This window comes from Branchiostoma lanceolatum, chromosome 7 (assembly GCF_035083965.1).
Source record: "Branchiostoma lanceolatum isolate klBraLanc5 chromosome 7, klBraLanc5.hap2, whole genome shotgun sequence".
Lineage (NCBI taxonomy): Eukaryota > Metazoa > Chordata > Leptocardii > Amphioxiformes > Branchiostomatidae > Branchiostoma > Branchiostoma lanceolatum.
Genome location: NC_089728.1, coordinates 5,081,629 through 5,102,857, shown reverse-complemented (window position 1 = coordinate 5,102,857; position 21,229 = coordinate 5,081,629). Strand labels below are relative to the sequence as shown.

The 21,229-nt window shown below is 39.9% G+C and overlaps 1 protein-coding gene across 1 annotated transcript in view; it reads right to left on the bottom strand.

The window, feature by feature from the left end:
• Positions 1–1,878: 1,878 nt before the first annotated feature.
• Positions 1,879–21,229, bottom strand: part of LOC136438334 (membrane-bound transcription factor site-1 protease-like) — a 99,098-nt gene continuing 79,747 nt past the window's right edge. The window contains exons 13-28 of the mRNA XM_066433099.1: positions 18,172–18,246; positions 16,921–17,021; positions 13,996–14,059; positions 13,207–13,303; positions 11,141–11,233; positions 9,951–10,088; positions 9,073–9,149; positions 8,407–8,502; positions 7,641–7,756; positions 7,142–7,298; positions 6,432–6,556; positions 6,120–6,197; positions 5,702–5,842; positions 5,165–5,287; positions 4,468–4,591; positions 1,879–3,850 (exon numbers count right to left, since the gene is read on the bottom strand). Of these exons, the coding sequence (XP_066289196.1) occupies positions 3,544–3,850; positions 4,468–4,591; positions 5,165–5,287; positions 5,702–5,842; positions 6,120–6,197; positions 6,432–6,556; positions 7,142–7,298; positions 7,641–7,756; positions 8,407–8,502; positions 9,073–9,149; positions 9,951–10,088; positions 11,141–11,233; positions 13,207–13,303; positions 13,996–14,059; positions 16,921–17,021; positions 18,172–18,246 (1,912 nt within the window). The 3' untranslated portion in view covers positions 1,879–3,543. The remainder of the gene's footprint in view (positions 3,851–4,467; positions 4,592–5,164; positions 5,288–5,701; positions 5,843–6,119; positions 6,198–6,431; positions 6,557–7,141; positions 7,299–7,640; positions 7,757–8,406; positions 8,503–9,072; positions 9,150–9,950; positions 10,089–11,140; positions 11,234–13,206; positions 13,304–13,995; positions 14,060–16,920; positions 17,022–18,171; positions 18,247–21,229) is intronic.

Here is a 21,229-nt window from a genome sequence, read left to right as displayed (position 1 = left end):
AATAGACCGATCCCAAAGCCACGCCCCCTGTTCGATTTCGAACACCTCCGTCAAAATCAGGGTTTGACGGACCAAACATGGCCGCCGCGGCAAGGTTGAAAATAATGCCACTGACTTCGGTTTAGCTTTTGTGGCACTGAAACCCTTTCAGAGCGGGCCAAATAAGAATGCTATGTCTTCTTTGTTGAAGGCTGTATCCACCGGGTAGAGTTGTTTAAGGAGGGGGTAGGTGTAGTTGCGGTGAGAGCGTAATGTTTTCGGTCAATGTTAAAGCGGTATGCGTCGCATAGCTTTCCCTTGTCGGTGGGCATCAGCGCCCAGTTTCTGAGAAGCAGCCGATGCACGTGTAAAACAGGGTTCGTATATCTGCGACAGGGTTCCCACTGTATTGACTGGATGCATACCAACTTCATGGTATTTAGTAACTAAGAATTAAAATGCATCCTTTTACTTCCCTGTTCACTTGCAAGTTAACCAGTTTCACACACCAGTAACTGAAGATACAAAACTCTGCGCTAGCGGACTTTGTAGTAAGTCAGCATGTGGTTCAAGCTTCCTCTCCTTGAGTGCCCGATCTATTTTCTTTTTAAATTCGTTTTTGTTCTGAGCATGCATTCAACCAATACAGTGGAAAACCTGTCCCAGATATACGTACCCTGCTTTACACGTGCCATTTCTGCCCCGCCAACGCTGTTTTTGACGGAGGTGGGCTAAATAGAACAGGGGGTTCTATCGGTCTTCTATTCGTTCGATATGGTGTTCGACAGGATCGGTCTATTGCCATGATTGGTTGAACTGCCAATTGTTACGCACAGTCAGGATCTATCTACCAACATGGTCTAAAAGTTCTTTACCCCTTCTAGCAAGTTTACATTTCAATTCACATACATTTACATATAAATCCTGTTAGAGCCCTTTCTTTTCTAAAAACAAATACGTGTCACTATCTATGCAGTATCACTGTTATTACCAGTATTATATTCATATGGCAACTAAAGTATGCCGAAGTCGCTATATACATGCACACTGCAATTTTTCATGTCGTAGTGTGGTTTAGATGAAATAACACAGAATGTATTTATGCACAAAGCTTTTTCAAAAAGGTATATAAGCTTAGTAAAAGCACAGTTTTATAAATACACCTCTAACCTATTATGAACAATTTCTATACCTTTCTGAATGAATGTTCTGACTCCTCATATAGTTCAGTAAATGTGATAGGAAGATTGGGGGCAAATATAATTACAGATTGGCAGAATTGTACATTCATCTTTCTGGAAATTGTTTAATGTAAAATGTCTGTATTTATCTGATACTTACCCAGTACATACTTTTTTTATGCTTAAACTTATATCCATTTTTATACCAGAAAAAAAGTTTCTTTTATACATTAAACTGGCAAATGTGGCATGTGTCAATGATGTCTTTTTATTTTGTCAAGCAGTGAAATGACTCTTGTGTGGTTTGTCAATGTTTTCTAGGGAAACCCACATTTTTCAATTTTTCACATCAAGTTCAATTTTTTTCAACCTCCTAATTCTTTCCCATTTTTCTCCCTGAGCTGATGCATCAATTTTCTTGAATCTTTCTTTCATTGAATACCTGGTTTGTCTGACAAACAAGGTTTAAAATGCAATGATTCTGAATGGCACAACCACAAGTTACGACCAGTAGCCCGATCCAATAGCCCTGCCCCTGTGTCAAAACATGGAAATTCAAAATAATAGTACAAAATTCAAATATTTGATGGTCATGCAGCCGCTCTCTTTTTGGTCGAAATGCTAATTGCCATGCTATCATTGGTTGTACTGCTAATTGTGATGGCCAGTCAGGATCAGGATTGAATGATATATTGAAGAAAACAGCACAAGCTTACAGTTCTCAAATAGTGGAAAAATTTATTCCATTGATTCAACATGAAGATATAACACTGTACAGAGAGCTGTGCGACAAGAACTCTACAGACTTGGTAGTCAGGTGCCACAACTGGCATTTATTGCATCATATTGTTGGTCTATCCAAGCAGGTTCTATCATAGAACCTCCTTGATCTGTATCTTTTCATGTTATTTTGGCATCAGGCATGAGATGAAGTTTAACTAGAACTAACTGATGCTGCAAGAATATTTCCTTGGTTAGATATTACTGTCGATAGCTGTAGTTGTCAGTGTTCCTGTTGAGCCTAGAGCCTAGAGACATTTTACATATGGTAGTTTTATGACACGAAACTGAGTATATTCGAAATTTGAGATTCATGAAGCAGACTTCTCCAGAGTGGCCGGGTATATGTGGGTATTCGCTAAAAAGACATTCTGTACATTCATATGACAATTCTGGGTGTGTCATGCATGGGTGCGTGTGACGGAAACGGTTGGCTTGTTGACAAATGGGTCTGTCATCGCCTTAGGGAATATCGTGCAACAAATATCACCGAGCCATTACAAATACTGAAAGAGAACAGAGTCAGAGTACACACCAGCCATAGTACAGTTGAAGTACAGCAACCTTGGTCGCAACCACAGTGATGTCTTTTAATAAAAATTGGCAAAATGAATTTGATATCTATTGTAGGAACTCCTCTGAATTAAGACTGCCAACTGTACAAGCTTTCAAGCAGTTACCACTTACTGTGTTCACCGGGGTATGTACAATATACATATACAAAATTCTCAAGTTTCGTTAACAAAACTTACAATTCTTACCCATAGAAGTATTTGCAACTGCCCTTTTTACACAACAAAATACTACTGACTGACTCAAGGAATTTTACAAGTCTGAATGAATTTGGGAGGTAGTGACACATGATTTTCGTAAGAAAAAATGTAATTCTGTACTCTGATCCACAAAAAAAGTTAATAACTTAAGAGGCAACTTTTACAAAAGAAATGAGCCAAGGAAAACAAATTTGTCTCAATACAACATGCAAATTTTATTCCCAGGGAATATCTGAAAAAAAAATTGTGAATTTTGTTGGAGGCTACAAGAATGTCCATCCTCAAAAGACATTAGTGTCTTACAGGGCTGTCCTCCCAAATGTTTGCGATGTACGATTCTAAGTGATCCTAAGATCATTTCAACTGACAGATTTTATTTTAATCAAGTTAGAAAATCCCATTCAATCTTTCATCCAATTTTCACTGTTTTGGCTTCAGGCAGGTTAAAAAGTGAAAGCAAATTTGTGAACCAACAGTTTTCAGTGATTAGATTTTTAACACAGGGAGCAAGAGTTGGGAACATTCAATGTTCAAAGAATAATAAATAACATCCAGACTTTAAAAAAAAGGCTTCAATAAAGTACAACATATGTGAAATATTCCAGTCAATTCCGACAATGTTTGGACTAAAACAATACACGTGTACAAACAATTGCCGATCAACACAGTTGAAATATAAAGGCAGTATCTAAACCAATTGTCCTGTAGGTATAAACTACATGGCAAAGAACAGTCAAACTAACAATATTACACATCCTTAAATACAAGCAGAACATAACCTCAACCTTCCCAGCTATGTCTAAAAATCCTATGTACAAAATCTGTCCACGCTACACTACAGGTTTAACTATGTTTATAAACGTGGGTCGTTTTAACCTGGGTTTTCTCCTCTTGGGTTTTGATCTACTTTTATGTATATGTACAGCAAAAAATACTACTACTAGAGTCAACCCTGCCAGCGCGAAGACTGGCATGGATTGTATAGAGTTGTGCGGGTGGCTGGGCACCCCTGGTTGGATGTCCCACCCCACCCCGTCCGACACGATGTGCTGTATGCCCGGCTGGCGCCGAACCACGTTCGGCACGGGCGGTTCTATCAGGTCGATCGACAACAGCTTTTGGTGCGGATAAAGATGTCTGTGGATAGACCGAAAAAAGGGAATAAAACACTTGAAAGATCAATCTTTAAAATGAAGCTTCTCAAGACATGGTGAGACTCTATACTTCATGTAACTGGGCGTCCAGTGAAGGAGGGGCCTCTGGCTGAAGATCACAGCTGACTCCTTGGTGCTGAAAAGCATGTCAAGTGGCACAAGCTATCTGGCAGGTGAGAATTATCTCATCCTGTAGTTCCAATGACTTACTAAGATTGAAATCCTTTCTTACACCTCTTCTCAAATACATATATCTCAAGTACTACATGTACATTCTTACACCCATTTACCTGATAAATAAGTGCTCAATCCTCACTGACAATGAATGGAAAAGTCCTTAGTGTTGAAAAGTTTGAATTTCCTTGTTATAAAACTTGGCAAAAGTGTCCAAAGAGAGACATACAGGGAGAGAGAAAGAGAGGGAGAGAAAGAGGAAGAGAGTGAGATAAACCAACAGATTGTGAGAGATCTAGAGAGAAAAGCTGAGAAAGAGTGAGGGAGAGAGAGAAAACCGATAGAGAGAGACAAATGGAGAGAAGGTGAAAGACCTTAAAGAAAGAATGAAGGTTCAAACCCCACGGTACGACTGCCTGTACTCACGTTGGTGCTGATTTGTTGAGAGGCTCCCCTTTAGCCCAGGACAGGTGTGGACAGGCGGGTAAGGGCCGAGTCTGGCCAGCCAGACTGGACTCCAGCACCTTGGAGTACCTGGCAAGGTGGTTACCTGGGAGGAACAATACCCATTGTCATCAGTATCCTACACTTACATCATCATCATATTGGGCGGCTTGCCTGGACTAAGGCTGCTCTCTCCCTCCAGGCATCACTTCTTCCTACCCTTACAAGTTTACAGGAATATTGTAGACTGTGATGTGACAAAAGATTTCCATATTCATTCATCAAGATTTACCACATTTGTGGAAGAATTGACATGACAGGCGACTATCACCTTTTCAAGATGTCAACCTGGAGACTTGGCTGTAAGGTTTGATCCACTCACACTGGGATGGACCTCTACTCTTTTTGATGAGTGTGGTGGGTTCTTTGGTATGCTGGAGGTATAGCTCTCCTCAAACACAGGACCTCCAATTAACATCTTATCTGAGGGACATCCCTAACCACAGCCTTAAAGTGAGACCCAAAATAAAGTTGGGTGTGCTCCTTTTAGAGACACAGAGATGCTGCACACTCCAAATCCTGTTCTTGTGAAAGCTAGCCTTACAATACAGGACAAAGTCACCCAACACCATACTCAAACACATACACAACACAACAAGTAGAGAGATGCGTCACCTACCTTCCATTCTTTCCGGTAACTCCACGTTTGTGATAGAGAAAGGCGATCCCTGCTGCTCGAACACGGGAGGCATGTGGCTGTGAGACGTGTACTGTAGCAGGGCGTCCAGCAGCCAGAAACAGTCTGGGCAGGGCAACAGAACTAATGTTAGCAAACAATCCATTAGAATTAGCTGCAACACAAGTAATCAATTACAGTTTATAGTACTTTATACCCAAGTAATTGTTGGAATTCTCTTTCATATTTAATGTAAAGATGAACCTCATATCATGAAAAGTTCCAGAGTTATATAATTTCAACTGTTACACATGTCCTGTCCTATAAGATATATAATGTAAATTCATTCAAATTCAATGACTTATATTTGTGGTTGTAAAGAAGCAGGCCTTTGAGGTGTTACCAGTGGACACACAGAATTCATTACTGACAGAATATATGTACATTGATTTCAAAATCACTGCAAAAAAACTGCAAATATAAAACCCATCAGGGGCAGAGCCTGTGGGTATTGTTCATGTTATGCCATCATGAGTTTACCTTTCTGTAGATGGCTGTTGTCCAGACAGTTGGAGTCTCCATACAGCGCCACCCTGCCGGCCTCCTCCCCAGTCATCTGGTACAGACCCAGGATCGGCACGGTGTCCACCGTCTGGGACTCCTGCTTCAGCACCTCGTTACCTGGGGAAAAGTAATCCCGTTTAGCTCACTATGTATTCAGATTTTTTTCTAATTAGTTCCTGGGTGTTTTTAAATTCTCAGAACTTAGTATTTCTAGACAGGTAATCATTTCAAACAGAAAGACAGGATTTAACAAAAAACATTCCAATCTGAGACCACTCCAAAATCTGTGATATCCACTGTGGATATAACATGTTCATGGACATACTATTTTCCTGACTGTCTTTGAAAACCAACACTGTAATGTCTTCACACTGTAATGTATTTACGAGCTCACCTTGGTCCTTCAGAGTCTGCGTAATCATGATTCCGTCTTCAGGGAACTTGGCAATACTGGATCCCGACGCATAATACACTGGGGAGAGAGAAAACAAGAAATTAGAGATCTCAAATATGTACCTCCGTGAAATATATAAAAAGTTTTTGTGAATTTCTTCATTCCCTAGCCTTATCCGCTGCTATAACAGTTAATGCTTAAAAAGTCCCAAGCCACCGGGGTGTCCCAAATTGAGGTCATTGACCAGGGGGGGAAGGAGTACGAGTGGGAGAGCAGCTGTCTATGGATTATACCACACTTGAGGAAACTCACTGTCGTGATCGCCCAGTGTAAAGTCTCCCTCGTACACCTGGTCACTGAAGGCCATGTTCCAGGGGTACATGAGGTCGTTCAGGGCAGGGACGTTGGCCCCTCCTGTGTCTGGCATCCACCATTGTCTGCAGAACAAGGGTCAAAGAAACATACATGTTAACATGCAAGTGTGTGGTGCAGTGGTTTACAAACTGTTCCTCTTGCCACTAAGGTCAAATTGAGTTTGTTTATGTAGCACTTCTAGCTCTGTGAGGCTGCTTACAGTTCTGTGTTGCAGATATAGAGGACATGTAACATCAAATCATATGTCTTTATTGAACCTTCTTTTTCTAGTCCTTCTATTGCTAATATATTGCTGTATAGGGAGGGGGCATTCGGTTATGTTATTTTAAATAGCCTGTTAATATAAGTCTTGAGTGCAGCGCCACTTTTTTTCCTTGTATTGTTTACTCAATACAAAAAAAGAGATAGATTTACTTTTCAATTTCATACAATTTCCTAGTTAAAATAAACTTGAAAAACAACATATGATATTACTGTCCAATACTGGACCCCAATGCTACAACATCGTGGCTATGTTTTTTCATCAGCTACTGTCAGTTATCTTTTGTGATGCAGTGCCTATCAACATGAAAATTTGGCATATTTCTTAAACCATAACTGCAGTTCCACTACATTCTGAAAGGTGGCGCTGTTGCACAGCTCCTCACCTGGTGTTCTCGTCATAGAACTTGACCTTCTTCATGACAGAGACGTTGTACCAGTCAGCGATGACGATCACTGATAGTCCGTTGTCAATATCTCTCTTTAACTTGGAGATTTCTTCGGGGAAGAACTCTTCCTCACTGTCTACTATAAGTAGGGTTCCTGTAAGAAAAACATAAACATTAATCTTCAGTGAAAATCTATCTCTTATACTAGCAGTAACACTTGAAATAGATAATTCCAACAAAACAAACCAAAAAGCACTTTCAGAGTAACAATTACAATTTGGGACTGGAAACAAAACTTTCAGTACTTTGAAGAAGAACACCATGGTTTGTATCTTATGTTGAAAACAATAACACAATGTCATTGACTTTGAAATTCTACTAAGTTTACACTTTCCAACACTCTTATTTGTACAAAATATAGTCTTGTCATTCTTTAGAATTATAGAAAGATAAAATTTTATTGGAAATACTGCTGGAGGAGGAAGGTAACAGTTACCATATTGATTGGCATCAAAACAAGTGATCGGAGCTCCCAGGATTTCGATGTAGTACCCGGCGTTCCGTAGGTGTTGGTACGTGTCCTTGAAGTTGGTGTGAGGGTGGTCACCATTCCTGTGAGATCACATTATGTTAATGGCAATTCTGTTATACAGTAGTAATACTTTAAAAATGCAAATTTACCACCTACGATATTGTTATTGTTATATGCTCCTTTTAATGCGAAACATGTAAAATAGCTACACGCAATTCAGCTGTTGGCTGCTAGGTGGTACTATTGTTTAATATTTTCGAATTTGAAAAAAATAAACCACTTATTTAATTTGCTGTTTCGTAAATTTGCGGTGGAGAGTTAATTGCAAAAAATATAACCAAGGCAAAAGATTCACAGTATTATGATTGCGTTTAGTCTATTCAACACACAATTAAATAGAAGAAAGAGGTGCCCATTTAAAAAAAAAATATTTCGGCTGAAGAGATCCAACCAGTACACTGGTATCTTAAAAATAATGTTGTAATTGTACAGATTGTAAACATTGTACGAGCACAAGTACTGAATGTATGATGTTTATTACAAATCCTATTTTTAATTGTCATCACTCACAAAAATTTTATGTCCCTTGCTAGAGGTCGTTGAAGGAAAAAAAGGCTTGGGTCAGCAGATTTTTGCTAGGGTTGGTCGGGCAATCAGAAACACAACATTTTTTTCCCCAGGCCTCATCCTGGTATATGGTATTCTCCATAGATCCGTGACTGTGACTCACCAATCCAGGGGATCGTTCTTCATGCGGAGGTTGTCGCGAGGGAAGTAGCCCGGCGGGTACCGCAGGTTGTGGTATTGGTCCCACAGGACTCGTTTACTGGAGAGAAAATCAGTTTACGGACTCCGCTTAACGATCAGACCTTAACACTAGGTTGAACAAAGTCCTACATCAGAAGGTTTCTAGATCTATCAAATCATCTGAACTTTATCTCTTTTCAAACATAAAACGGTAGCGACTCTTTTGACGAAATATTCAAAGGCATGCAGACAACACTTTGCTACTTTGGGGAGCTTTCATGACAACCTCTGTCTCTTCTTCAACCCGGCAAAGTCAGATCTTGTCTTGACGTAGTGAGTCTTGAACAACAATGTTCAGCTTTCTTATGTACCATATTTTTCTTCTCTACTGATGTTTCAACAGACTGTCTGCTGTCTTCATCAGGGCAAAGTAAACTTGTCCCATTGTGACGTATCTATCACAACAAGGACGTGCTCTTGATCATGACTACTGTGAAACATCAGTAAAGAAGAAAAAGAAGGTTGTGTACTCAAGACTGAATACCAATGAAGCTATTTACGGACTCATACTCCTACCAATGTATTGTATACCCTATTGTATAGCCTAGACATTTTACATGCTACATATGTTTCAATATGAAACACATACCTTCTTGGAGGAGTTGGAACTACTTTAACACGGACTGGTAGTTTGACAGTTGAGGTTCTTTCTTCTTTCTCTCCCTCCTACAAAACAACAATTTCTTGAATCAGAACTTGGTGATACAAATATTGTTTGATTCTTTTTTTACCTTCACTGACAACATTTCAAGTTTGTTTATCTAGTCTGTATGACTAAATTGATTATCTAATACAATATCTCATTGATTGAACTCCACATTGTGACTGTGTAATTCTACTTCTATCATTCTGGATCGGGGAATTTAGATGTCGCTAAATTTCAACACTTCATGAGAGCGGGGACATGAAAAAGTTACTCCATACAAAAGTTACTCAAGAAATTGGACAAGTTTTGAAAACATTCAGACAGAATCTGCTGTCTTTCGTCAGTGACTGAACAGTGTCTGAAGTCAAAATTTGTCCAGTTGCTTGAGTGAGATTTGTATTGAGTATCTCATTCCCTAGATATCTAGCCTTCATCAACACATGAGAAGGTTAGATTGTAGGTTCATAAACGATTCAAACAAAGAGGATAGAAGAAGAAAATCTGATTCAAATCAATAAGAAAAAATACTCTGGGCTCTGTGAAAAAATTATTTCAGCCCCTTGCAAAAAAAGTAGGCACAGGTTTAGCTCTAGACCTGCTCCAACACATTTGTCTTACTAGGCCTTTCCTACTGAAAAACTAGTATCACAAGAGCTATGTTCTATGTTTGACACTTTTTACAGATATTCAGCCTAAATAAATCTGGTATCCACTAGTGTTTCAGTTTGTTCGGGTACAGGTACAGGTACATCACACATTCAGGTCCAGACCTGTACCTAAACAATCTTACAGGTACAAATGTAAGGTGGTTGAACTCTGACCTCTGGAGGTGACGACACAGTGAGTGTGACCTGCCCGTTGGCAATCCCCTCCCACTTGGCGGCCTTCTTGGAAGCAGTGACGGACACAGCCAGGTAGCCCGACCACGGCCACAGGACATTGGAGTAGGAGAACGCAACCTGGGATGTAGGGCATGCAGTAGGTCAGTATAAAGGACTTTCAAATAAAGGATACGGTAGTTTGGAATGTTGATGAAGATTTGCTGACTGTGATGTTGGACAACTTGTTATTATTACATTAGGGCTTTGTCCATCTATTTTGTCATAATTAATCTATAATCAGTGTTTCCCTGACATTCTGTTTCATATTCTCTACAGCAAACAATCAACTACACTGATTGGCTATTTGCAATTTTCTGGTTGGTTGTCACTGTCCATGTCGCTGATTGGCTATCAGTAACTCAACATTGGTGCTGATTGGTTATCACTGTCCATGGTGCTGATTGGCTATCAGTATTTCAACATTGGTGCTGGTTGGCTATCACTGTCCATGGTGCTGATTAGCTATCAGTATTTCAAAATTGGTGCTGATTGGTTATCACTGTCCATAGTGCTGATTGGCGATCAGTATTTCAACATTGGTGCTGATTGGTTATCACTGCCCACAGTGCTGATTGGCTATCAGTATTTCAACATTGGTGCTGATTGGCTATCACTGTCCATGGTCCTGATTGCATTGCTGTAACTGCCCATGGTGCTGATTGGCTATCAGTAACTCAAACAACATTGGTGCTGATTGGTTGGGCATTCCTTGCTTTGATACTGCCTGGCCAATAGGAATTAATCACAGTGCTGTCTACTTAAGACAGACAATCTCACTGGGACCAATTTGCTGCTTTACTCATTTTAGCTTAACAACTAACATGAGTTTGCTACAAATGCCGTTAAATATTGCTGCTATGTTTTAATCCAATCTTAGGCCACACCATTTTAATTTCTTGGTTAAAGGAATTTTAAAAAATATGCTAGATTGGAAAATCAACAGGAAAACAGAATCTCAGAGGAAAGTTTGTGCTTTGGTGCACACAGTTTCAGGGAGTGAACAGGGTCAGGTGCAAGTTTTCACCCCAGCCTTCTGTTTTCATGATTTTTTTTGTTGCTAAAATTTACAAAAAAATCCGTTAACCAAGAAATTAACACTGCACATCCTGATGTCCTTAGTTGACACACACCTCTATATAGTCTCCATTCTGTGGTGTATATGGCTGCCAGATGGGCTTGTCCACTATTCTCCCTGTCACTCCCATGCCGTTCAAAATCGTCACCTGCATTGGATACATTTACCAACAATCAAACAAACAAACAAACAAAGCAGTATCTATTGATACGTTGATGAAAGTTAGACATCCAGGTAGTAAGATACGCCAAAAATAATTACTCAAGCAACTGGATAAAATTTGGTCACTGATGAAAGACACTGGATGCTGTCTGAAACGTCTGACTGTTTCAAAATTTTATCCAGTTGCTTGAGTAATTATTTTCGGCAGTATCTATTGACTTGATGGAAGAATCATTGCAATCACTAAATACACAACTCAAGCAGGAGAGAATAGACCCTACATTTTTCTTGTCACATATCACACATATTGTTAGATGAAGGCTTTATTTCAACAAGATTAGCTGCGTAAAAAGACGTTGCCATGGGGACGGTGGTCTCTGTAATATGTTTTCGTTTTTGAGTTCACAAAAGGACAGTCAAGAGGTACTGGCATGTACTGAAATGCTAATTCTAATGTTGTCATGAGAGTGGTTTGGTGATCATGACATCTAGCAGATTATGTAGGTACTGCAAACAAAACTACACTTTGCTTACTGTTCCAGACACATGTACTGTAAGGATTTGGAAAAAAAAATGTTGTGTTTCCGGTTACCAGACTGACCCTAGGAAAAAACATGCCGACCCTAGCCTTTTCTTTTGGGTGGGCCACTGGCTAGAGACATACAAATTTTGATCTGACACCTAAGTGCTGAAAACAGGGTTGGACAAGTCCATAGGCTCGAATGTCTCTGGCCAGTGAAAGCGGCATTGAAGCCGGTGGAGGTTCTACGGGGCATATGCGACTTTCTAGACTCACTACACTTACAAAATACTGATCCATGTTTCAGATTATCAAACTGTATTTGTTGTATCACTTTGGCCAAAGTCTAAAAAAAGAAAGTTAATCCCTAGGCAGATCTACTGACTGTCATTTTTTAGGACCGTAATCAGAAACACAACATCAATTTTCCTAGGCCTAATATGTACAAGGCATTCTAGGAAAGGAGGATGTGACGAAGGAGTTAAAGTTCAGCCACTTTCGTGAACATGTAACCTTTCTGTAAATGTCAAATGGCTAGTAGCTGTCTGGTATGTTTTTATTGCAACAGAAAGCACAAAATGGACAGATCCCATAGCTAGAAATGCAAAACTAAAACATAAATAATGGAATAGCAAGGTTCTTTTATTCACAACCAAGTATTTTACAAGAGCCGACGTTTCGACGACTGTCTGTCATCTTCATCAGGGCAATACTGACTGGTTCACAGTGCACTGAAGCTAGGTGTTACTGCTAACAATGCAGTCCCAAACGTAAAGTTTTCTTACATTAATAGATTCTGTTAAGCAACAATGGTGAGATGATGCGGTTCCAAATGTAAAGTATTGTTACAATTTAATAGATACTGTTAAAGGCTTATTATTCATGGTTAAAACATAAATATGCAAATATCTGATCAACAGGCAGGCACTCTTTCATTGGTGGAGCTGATGATTGCCATGCTATCATTGGTTGAACTCCTCAATGAATCATTATGCTTTCTACTTGTTTTTATTTGATAATATGATTTGACGATTAGAGTCATTACTGATATGATTTCTCCTATAATTTTCACAATGATATGCAAATTCTGTTACATTTAAGTTTATTTCATTGACTCTCCATTATGTTTTGATTCAATATTTCTAGTCTCTTGAGTTATTGTTACTTCGGTTATCATCTAATTATGATTTCTTTTCTTTGTTGAAGACTTACATTTTCAAGTAAACCTTTATTGCTGTATCATTTGTCATTATTTGATATTTTAAAATGTTGCTTTGTATTTATATGTAAGGGGTTTTATCCCCCAGAAATCTTTGAAAAACGCCACCAGGCGACATGTATTTCTGGTAAAACAAATAAACTGAAACTGAAACTGCTAATTGTGATGGACAGTCAGGATCGGTCTATTGGAAAGTAAGAGATGGTAGAGAGTCACTCACATTGATGATGGTGGGCATTCCTCCATAATAGATGGGCTGAGTGCAGTAAGGCCACATGTATGGGCACTCTGTCAGATCGATGTAGCTGGGGCTCAAACTGGTAAAGATTCAACATAAAAATGTACTGGTTAGAATTCAATCCACACATTTATAACACTGGTAAAGCCCTACAGACCCATGATAATAGTTAAAGATAAGCTACCATATTTACTGCAGTATCAAACATGACAAAATTCCACTTAAACCAACCTGATTTGATGGTAATATTTTCTAGAATACTTTGAGAAGAATTATTAAGATTCTCATGATACTGATAGCTACAACACAAAGGCTTATCCAATTTTTCTGCATTTGAGGTGTTTTGTGATTTGGTGTGTAAGCATTGTTGCATATACATATATAGGCCCAAATCAATGTATTTATTTCTGTCTTCAACAAAATCAAATGTTTTGGCTTACATAGAGACAAATAAGAGGATTATTGATTGCTAGAAGGGACACAAAACCAAGGCTGTCTCCAGCTTTAAATTCTTTCTGTCCCACTCATGGTTCAGGAGCCCATGTTGTTGATTTTCGTGGTACGATCTGATATCTTACGTTGACAAATATGATACGATTTCTTTAGTTTCATGTCACAAAATTTATATCTTAAACTGACGGTGGAATTTTTGTCTGTCCCATCAAGCAAATTTCCATCCTTGGATGGAGGGGAAAAAACCTGAAGACAGCCTTGCACAGAACACTGAACGTGTGTTTCACACAGATATCCTAAACTCAGCCCAGTACCTACCTAGCCTGGGGTTTGTAGTTGTTCAGGACCTGGTACGCTTTCAACAGGTCCAACTTGCCATGGCCTGTCAAACAAGCAGAGCATCATGATAAAGTGCAAACCAAGAAACTGAAAGCTAATTTCAGAACTGTCAACCACCTATCACTTTTCTTACATAACTCACAAAGTTAGACACCACTTTAATTGAGATGTGCAACTCAAAATGGCGAGGATCATACACTTACAGGTACTGTATATATTTATGAAATCAAAACTGAACCACACTGCTGACAATAGCAACACAAATGGCACATTTTTCTGAGACACTGGCTGGCATATAGACAACAAAAGAAAAATATAATGAAGAAGAAGAACTTTATTGCACGACAATTGTACATGGTACAAAGTATGGCAAGAATTCGTAAACATAATACAAAGTAGAAGTATAGAATAAAACTTAACATCCTAATTACTAATACAATACAATACAATAAGGGCTAGTATATATTTTGATATAGCATCCTAATTACTAATACAATACAATAAGGGCTAGCATACATTTCTATATAGCGTAACAGTTATGATCGAGTTGGTTTAATCATTAGTTTCGGTATTTTTCCTAATGTGAAAGCAGTCGTTAAGATATTTACCTATTTTCGTATTGTGGGGATTGTTGCATTTAAATATATACTCAAAACGGTCGGTAGTATCGATACTCTTAAAATGTGTACTTGTTTTGAGTATATGACTGATCACCGGATCCACGATCTACTATGAACAACTTAAAGACATTCTTTTTATCATCATACTAGAACTACTGAACTGGATTGTGTTCTTCCATGTTAGATAATGATAATGACAACTTTAATGCTCAACAATTGAATGAGACACAATGTATAGCGACTACTACTCAACAAAAAGACTATGCAGTATGGGACAAGACTATGTTTGTACAGTCCTATATAATTTCTAATAGTTAATTAACTGTCTAATCAACCAATCCCAAAGCTTGACGTAGAAATGGAAAGGAAAAGAGCCTAAAAACGCAAATATTCAAAAGACATGCAGCTACTCTCTCATTGGTCGAACTAATAATTGCCATGCTATCATTGGTTGAACTGCTAATTGTGATGGACAGTCAGGATTGTTCTATTGTTCAACATTGCTTCACCTGACGTTGTAAGGGGTGCGCTCCCACTGACCAATGTACCTATGCAACAGCTAGAGTTGACGTGTTGCGCTAGATACATTGCCCGTGGAAAACCACCAGAGTTTCTCCTTCCGTCACGGCCCCTTCCACAGAGCACCAGTCAAGTAGAGGTGAGGAATTCTTCTCAAGTGAATATGCAGTATGTTCATTAAAAGTTTTAATACACAAATGCCCCATAGATGAAAAGGAACAATGTTTAAAGCTTACGGAGTGTGCCAAGATTGGCAATTTTCAGCTTCCTACAATTTCAGCTTCCTATAACTGGAAGTGGCAGCAGAGGGTATCTTATTGAACAGCTCTCATAACTTATAGGTTGTCTGTTTGCACATAAATATGTATACAACCAGTAAATAATGACTCGAATGCAAATTATGAGCATATTGCTTCTCCGTTCCTCTGTAAAGAGTGTAATTGTAACTTAAACCAATAAAACAACCATACAAAATTTTTAAGTTCTACTTGCAACCACACTTGTATATTACATGGTCTACACAAATTTATGACCAATGCAATAGCCTAGTGGTTAGAGTACTTCCTTTGTTTTTGGGAGGTACTTGATATATAGTACATGCTGCTCTCTCTACTTCGCACTCAGCCCTTACAAGAAAGACTATGGTAGTTGAACACACACCACTACCAGTGGATTAGCAAATCTGCTGTAGCGCTTATACTATTGTGTGGCCCAAGGCCTATAAATGGAGATGGGCACCACCCAATACATCAAAAGGTGCAGGAAGGATTTTTCCTTTAAACATAATACAAATTTCATATGTTGCTTGTAAAAACTAGGAAGAAATGCTAATATTGTTACAGAAAATCATTGCCTGAACTACATGTACAGTAACCATTACCTACGTGGAGCTGACTAGATAACGTCTTGTACATCAAGCTTTTTCATTAAAAGAACAAAATTGCGAACACTGAAACTTTCTTCCAACACAACAAGTGGTTGTAACAGCAGGACATGCGCTTAACACATTTAGCTTAATAATTACCTTCGCCGAGAAGGTTATGCAGAGGGTAGCATTTGTGGGTGTGTCTGTAGTGGACCAGCATAACCCAAGAATGCCTGGATGGATTGTTTTGATATTTGGTATGCTGGTAGATTTTGATGAGACCTGAAAACATTTAGATTTTGGGTCCCTTAGCGGCTTCTTACGGTACAGCAGCGGAACTTCCTGTTTGGATATTTCGTGTTCTGGACATGCTATGGTCCTGATTTTTGAGGCTTACATAGATCTTTGGACAGAGAGTAAGTGGTACGGGTTTGGGCCCCCTAGCAGCTCTTTTGGAACTGCCGGAGCAGGTTTTGCGTCTGACTTTGAAAGGGAATTACTCAAGAAGGGCTTGTTACTAATGTTATCTGGAGTTATCTGTCTCCTTCCTCCCCCATTACCTACTACATCTGCCGACCGTGAACTAATTAGCTCAACAGTTGTCCCTGGGAATACAGAGGGAACATACAACAGTTTGTCTTGCCTGCAAACAGTTAGGTTGTGTTTAGCCATGCTGCTTTTCTAGATCGTATTCATTGCTTTGTTTGTGATTTGTACATGTAGGGCCTAAGTCTATGCAATGTATGTTTTGCTACCTGTTCTGTAATGCTCTATGCGTGGGTCACGACCCCTGCAATAGCTGCCTAAGTCCCACGTGTATTGTAGTTGTCGCAATTCCAATAAAACAAAATCAAATCAAGTCACAGATGTAAAAAGACTGCAGCTCCAAGGAGAGCTTACCTTGCTCAAACATGTTGACTCCGTGCAGTCGGCGGGCGGAGGCCATTAGTGCCTGCTTCATGCTGGCCGGGTTCACCATGGGAAAACGATGGATCACCGCACTGAAACGACACAGAATGATGCAACATCACACACACACATACACGTTGCATTGGCATAGGTTGGTTTCTATTTTGAACCATTCTTATTTGTTTCACAAGGTCAAAAGAGAAAGAAGCAGTCATTTCTCCTTCGTTCCTTCGATTGATTTTGCACAAAGTCATCCCTTTGTGAAATGGTGAATGTTTGGAAATACGATGAATCACTGCATTGAAATGACACAGAACGAGGTAGCATCACACACACATACACGTCCTCCATTTTGAACCATTCTTCATCAACGTTTAATGTTTGTGTTTTTGTAGTGACCTCTTTATCACATGAACTTAAAACCAACGCGAATATTTCTCTTCCGTCTTCTGTCTAAATTTCCCCTTGTTTCAAACAGACAAAAACTAAACTTAGAACCACCACAAGCACTCCGTTTTCTCCCTACTGCAAAATTAAATCCCCACCGACATTTCCCCTTTTACAGTAAGTATACCAAGCTGTGACACAATGGCAAAGAGTTCACATGTCGAAGCTTTGCATTCCAGGACTGTTATACAAGAAATCTTCACAACTCTGCCCTCGGAGAGGCTTTCCTTGTTACCCGACTGCCGGAGAACACACTAAGTGCGGCTTTAATTGTGGAGAGAGGAGAAATCACTAGGGTAACAGTGCATTACAGTCCGCCTGACTACTTGTCAATGTAGTGCAAATAGGGAGATAATGGAAGCAAATGGAAGGTCCATTAAAATGAGAAGAAGGCAAGAGGCATGGAATAATCACGGCTACTTTAGTGTACTTTGTCATGCGTGTAAGAGGAGTGACGAGAATAGAACTTCACATACATACACAGGGAGGAAGGGTGGAAATGCAGCAATTTCAGTGGAATCGTATACCAACCATCATTATGTTCAGGAGTTGGATAACAAATGCAATTTGGCTACATGAAATTAGCAAGTCCTAGGATAATCACATGTTTCCAGTTACCTGATAAAAAAGGAAATGTATTTTCATTTCTAGATCACTATTCCTTCAAAATTTCTGACAAACATGTTCCATTATATCTTATATACATGTACTTTCATATAACATGTCAATCAAAGCAAAAACGTTTTCTTGTATTGTTTACTGCCATATGGCACACCTGTTGAAGATGAAACTTACCTGGCGAGCAGGGTGACAGCACCAGCCACCACAGGTGAGGCCACACTGGTGCCAGACAAGGTACGGCAGCCACTCCTACAGGTAAAACAACAGGTAACATCTCAGGTTAGCCTGTGGCTTAAAGATCAAATATCACTGCATCATTATTATCTGGTATGTAATACCAGCTCAGAAATGCAAATACCAAAGGATTGATGCGTTCAAAAAATTTCATCCCCGGAACTAGCTGCCACCAAGTACATGTACAGTAGGGGCGTCCTCACTAGACATACAATGTACATGTACATGTAGCTTCAAACAACGCTCGCAGCTAGATGTGCAAAGGTTACACATGTAGGTGTGACAGTTTGTTCAGTGTAACATAGCCAGCTGCTGCTGTGCTGTGTGCCTGGGAAGCTGGGTACATGTATTTCCAACTGGCTACTATAATTCTCAACAATTAGTGTTGTACTTTATGGTTCCAACAACAGTTCAGCTTTGAAAAACATCATTCTTAGAGGATCTGAAGACCGTCTCAATGTCTGCAGGCAGTTTTCTGTCTGCTGGCAGTTTTGTTTCATCATAAATGTTATGATTGAGTTAGTCTTATTTTTTTATGCCTATTTTGATTACATGCAAGTATGAGTAACAGATGTTCTGATGTCTATGTTTGCTCTTATCATTACCTCCTGGAAGATAGTGACCTTTAACAGGGGTCCTGTTTTTGTCTGAGTGTGTGTTTACATCTATAACTCAAGATCTTGTTGATGGATTTGTTTGAATTTTGGCATGTTGGTAGCTATTGAGGTCCAAATGAAATGTGGGGATTTGGGGCACCGTAGCAGTATTTTCAGGTTTTGGAGAATCATACATGTATATCAACACCCTTGTCTTGTAGCCCATTTAAACAACAGTTGTTTGCCTAATGGTAGCCTGTGTTATACCAGCTGGGGTCAATAAAAAATCTCCTTGGGAATCTATCACTACTAGTGATTATAATGATTCTGATAATGATTCTAGTACAGTAGCTACAAGGTAGCGTGCATAGTCCAGTGCACTGGTTAGCGATCTTGCCTCTGAAACTAGATGCCTCGGGTTCGATCCCGGCTGTGTCGCTCACCCGACATGCACGCTATCGGAAAGGGTCGTACCGGTAGTCCTTAGGACTGGACGTTACAGTGTAAGCGGTGGTCCACTGTTCATTGTGCTTGTCGAAAAGAGCTAGGGGGATTTCCCCGGTACAATGAACCTGTAAATATTGTACATAACGTCTGTCTTCTATGTCACGACCAGTGGAAGATTAGCTCATCTGTTCATTGACTTCATCTGAGCTAAACTGGTTCGAGATCACTTTCCTTTCCTTATATATATATAGTAACAGCCTTCTTCACAGAAGCCATGTCACCTTCATGTCTGGTCCTCCACTGTCATGTTGAAGTTTCATAAACTTCCAAAATTGAGCCATCTAATGGTCGCTCATCCCACCCATGGAGGAACACATCAGCCTTCCTGCCCTTTCCGTCCTCATGGGACGCAGGATGGGACTGCTGGAAGACAGCCAAATCCAAACATGCTCTCGGCCACTCCTACTAGGGGATACCCTTGGTTGATCGCTAAAGCCTTGGGGACTTAGTCGGGGAGGTAAGACTCTACTGTGAAGTGTTTGCTTAGCCTTGCTGCAGTCAATACCACGTTCATGTACAATGCCAATGTTAGGCCTAGGAAAAAATGTTGTGTTTCTGGTTAGAGTCTTTAAAAAAATAAGGGTCGGTCGGTAGGTAGGGATTCTCTCGCTTCCCCTCCCCCCTTCTTTCTCTTTCAGATTTCAGCCAAAGTGGTCCATCAATGTAAAAATGAAATGATTCAGGGCATTGGTATTTTCAATCATCATATTGTAATTGTACAGATATACATTGTACAAGGCGCTTGCACAAGTATGTTATCAATAAAGTGAACAAAAGGTCGGCAGGTTTTTGCTAGGGGTAATTACCGGAAACAGAACATTTTTTCTCTCCAGGCCTTAAAGCTGTTTACTGCTTGCTATCAAATAGAGGGTGTTTGAAATTTACCAAGAATTTGTTCCTACTGTGAACTTGTGGGACCTAGGCTTAGTTAGTGAGGATCTCCCTATCTGCCGAGGCTTGTCTTTGGATACAGAAACTGTAGCAGCTCTATCCAGGGTTTTCCATGGATAAGGTTCATAGGAATGTTGTTCGAAATTTACCAAGAATTTGTTCCTACTGTGAACTTGTGGGACCTAGGCTTTGAGAGGACCTCCCTATCTACAGAGGATTGTCTCTGGATACAGAAACTGTAGCAGCTCTATCCAGGGTTTTCCATGGATAAGGTCGATAGGACTGTTGTCCAAAATTTACCGAGAATTTACTCCTAATGCACACTAGTGGAACCTAAGCTTAGAGAGGACCTCCATATCTATGGAGGCTTGTCTACGGATACAGAGACTGAAGCAGCTCGATCCAGGGTTTTCTATGGATAAGGTCGATAGGACTGTTGTCCGAAATTCACCAAGAATTTGCTCCTAATGCACACTAGTGGAACCTAAGCTTAGAGAGGACCTGACTATCTATGGAGGCTTGCCTACGGATACAGAGACTGTAGCAGCTCGATCCAGTGTTTTCCATGGATAAGGTCGATAGGACTGTTGTCCAAAATTTACCGAGAATTTGCTCCTAATGCACACTAGTGGAACCTAAGCTTAGAGAGGACTTCCCCATCTTAGGCATCTATCGAGGCTTGTCTCAGGATACAGAGACTGTAGCAGCTCTATCCAGGGTTTTCCATGGATAAGGTCGATAGGACTGTTGTCCACCAGAGGTCAGGCAATTGACCCTGCAGCATTTAGGCAAGATGGAAGATCAGCTGGGACACTGGGGACCGTTTCCTGGTCACGGTAGAGCGCACAGCCATTAAACAACCAATAACCGCTGCTGCTACGCACAACTGGCTGTGAGACAAGGCGCTCTACAGCACATGGATCTGTCCTAACCTTCAGTACAAACCAACGGACGAGAACCATCATGTACAAGATTTGACCCTGTTACGTGTTTTGTACCATTTG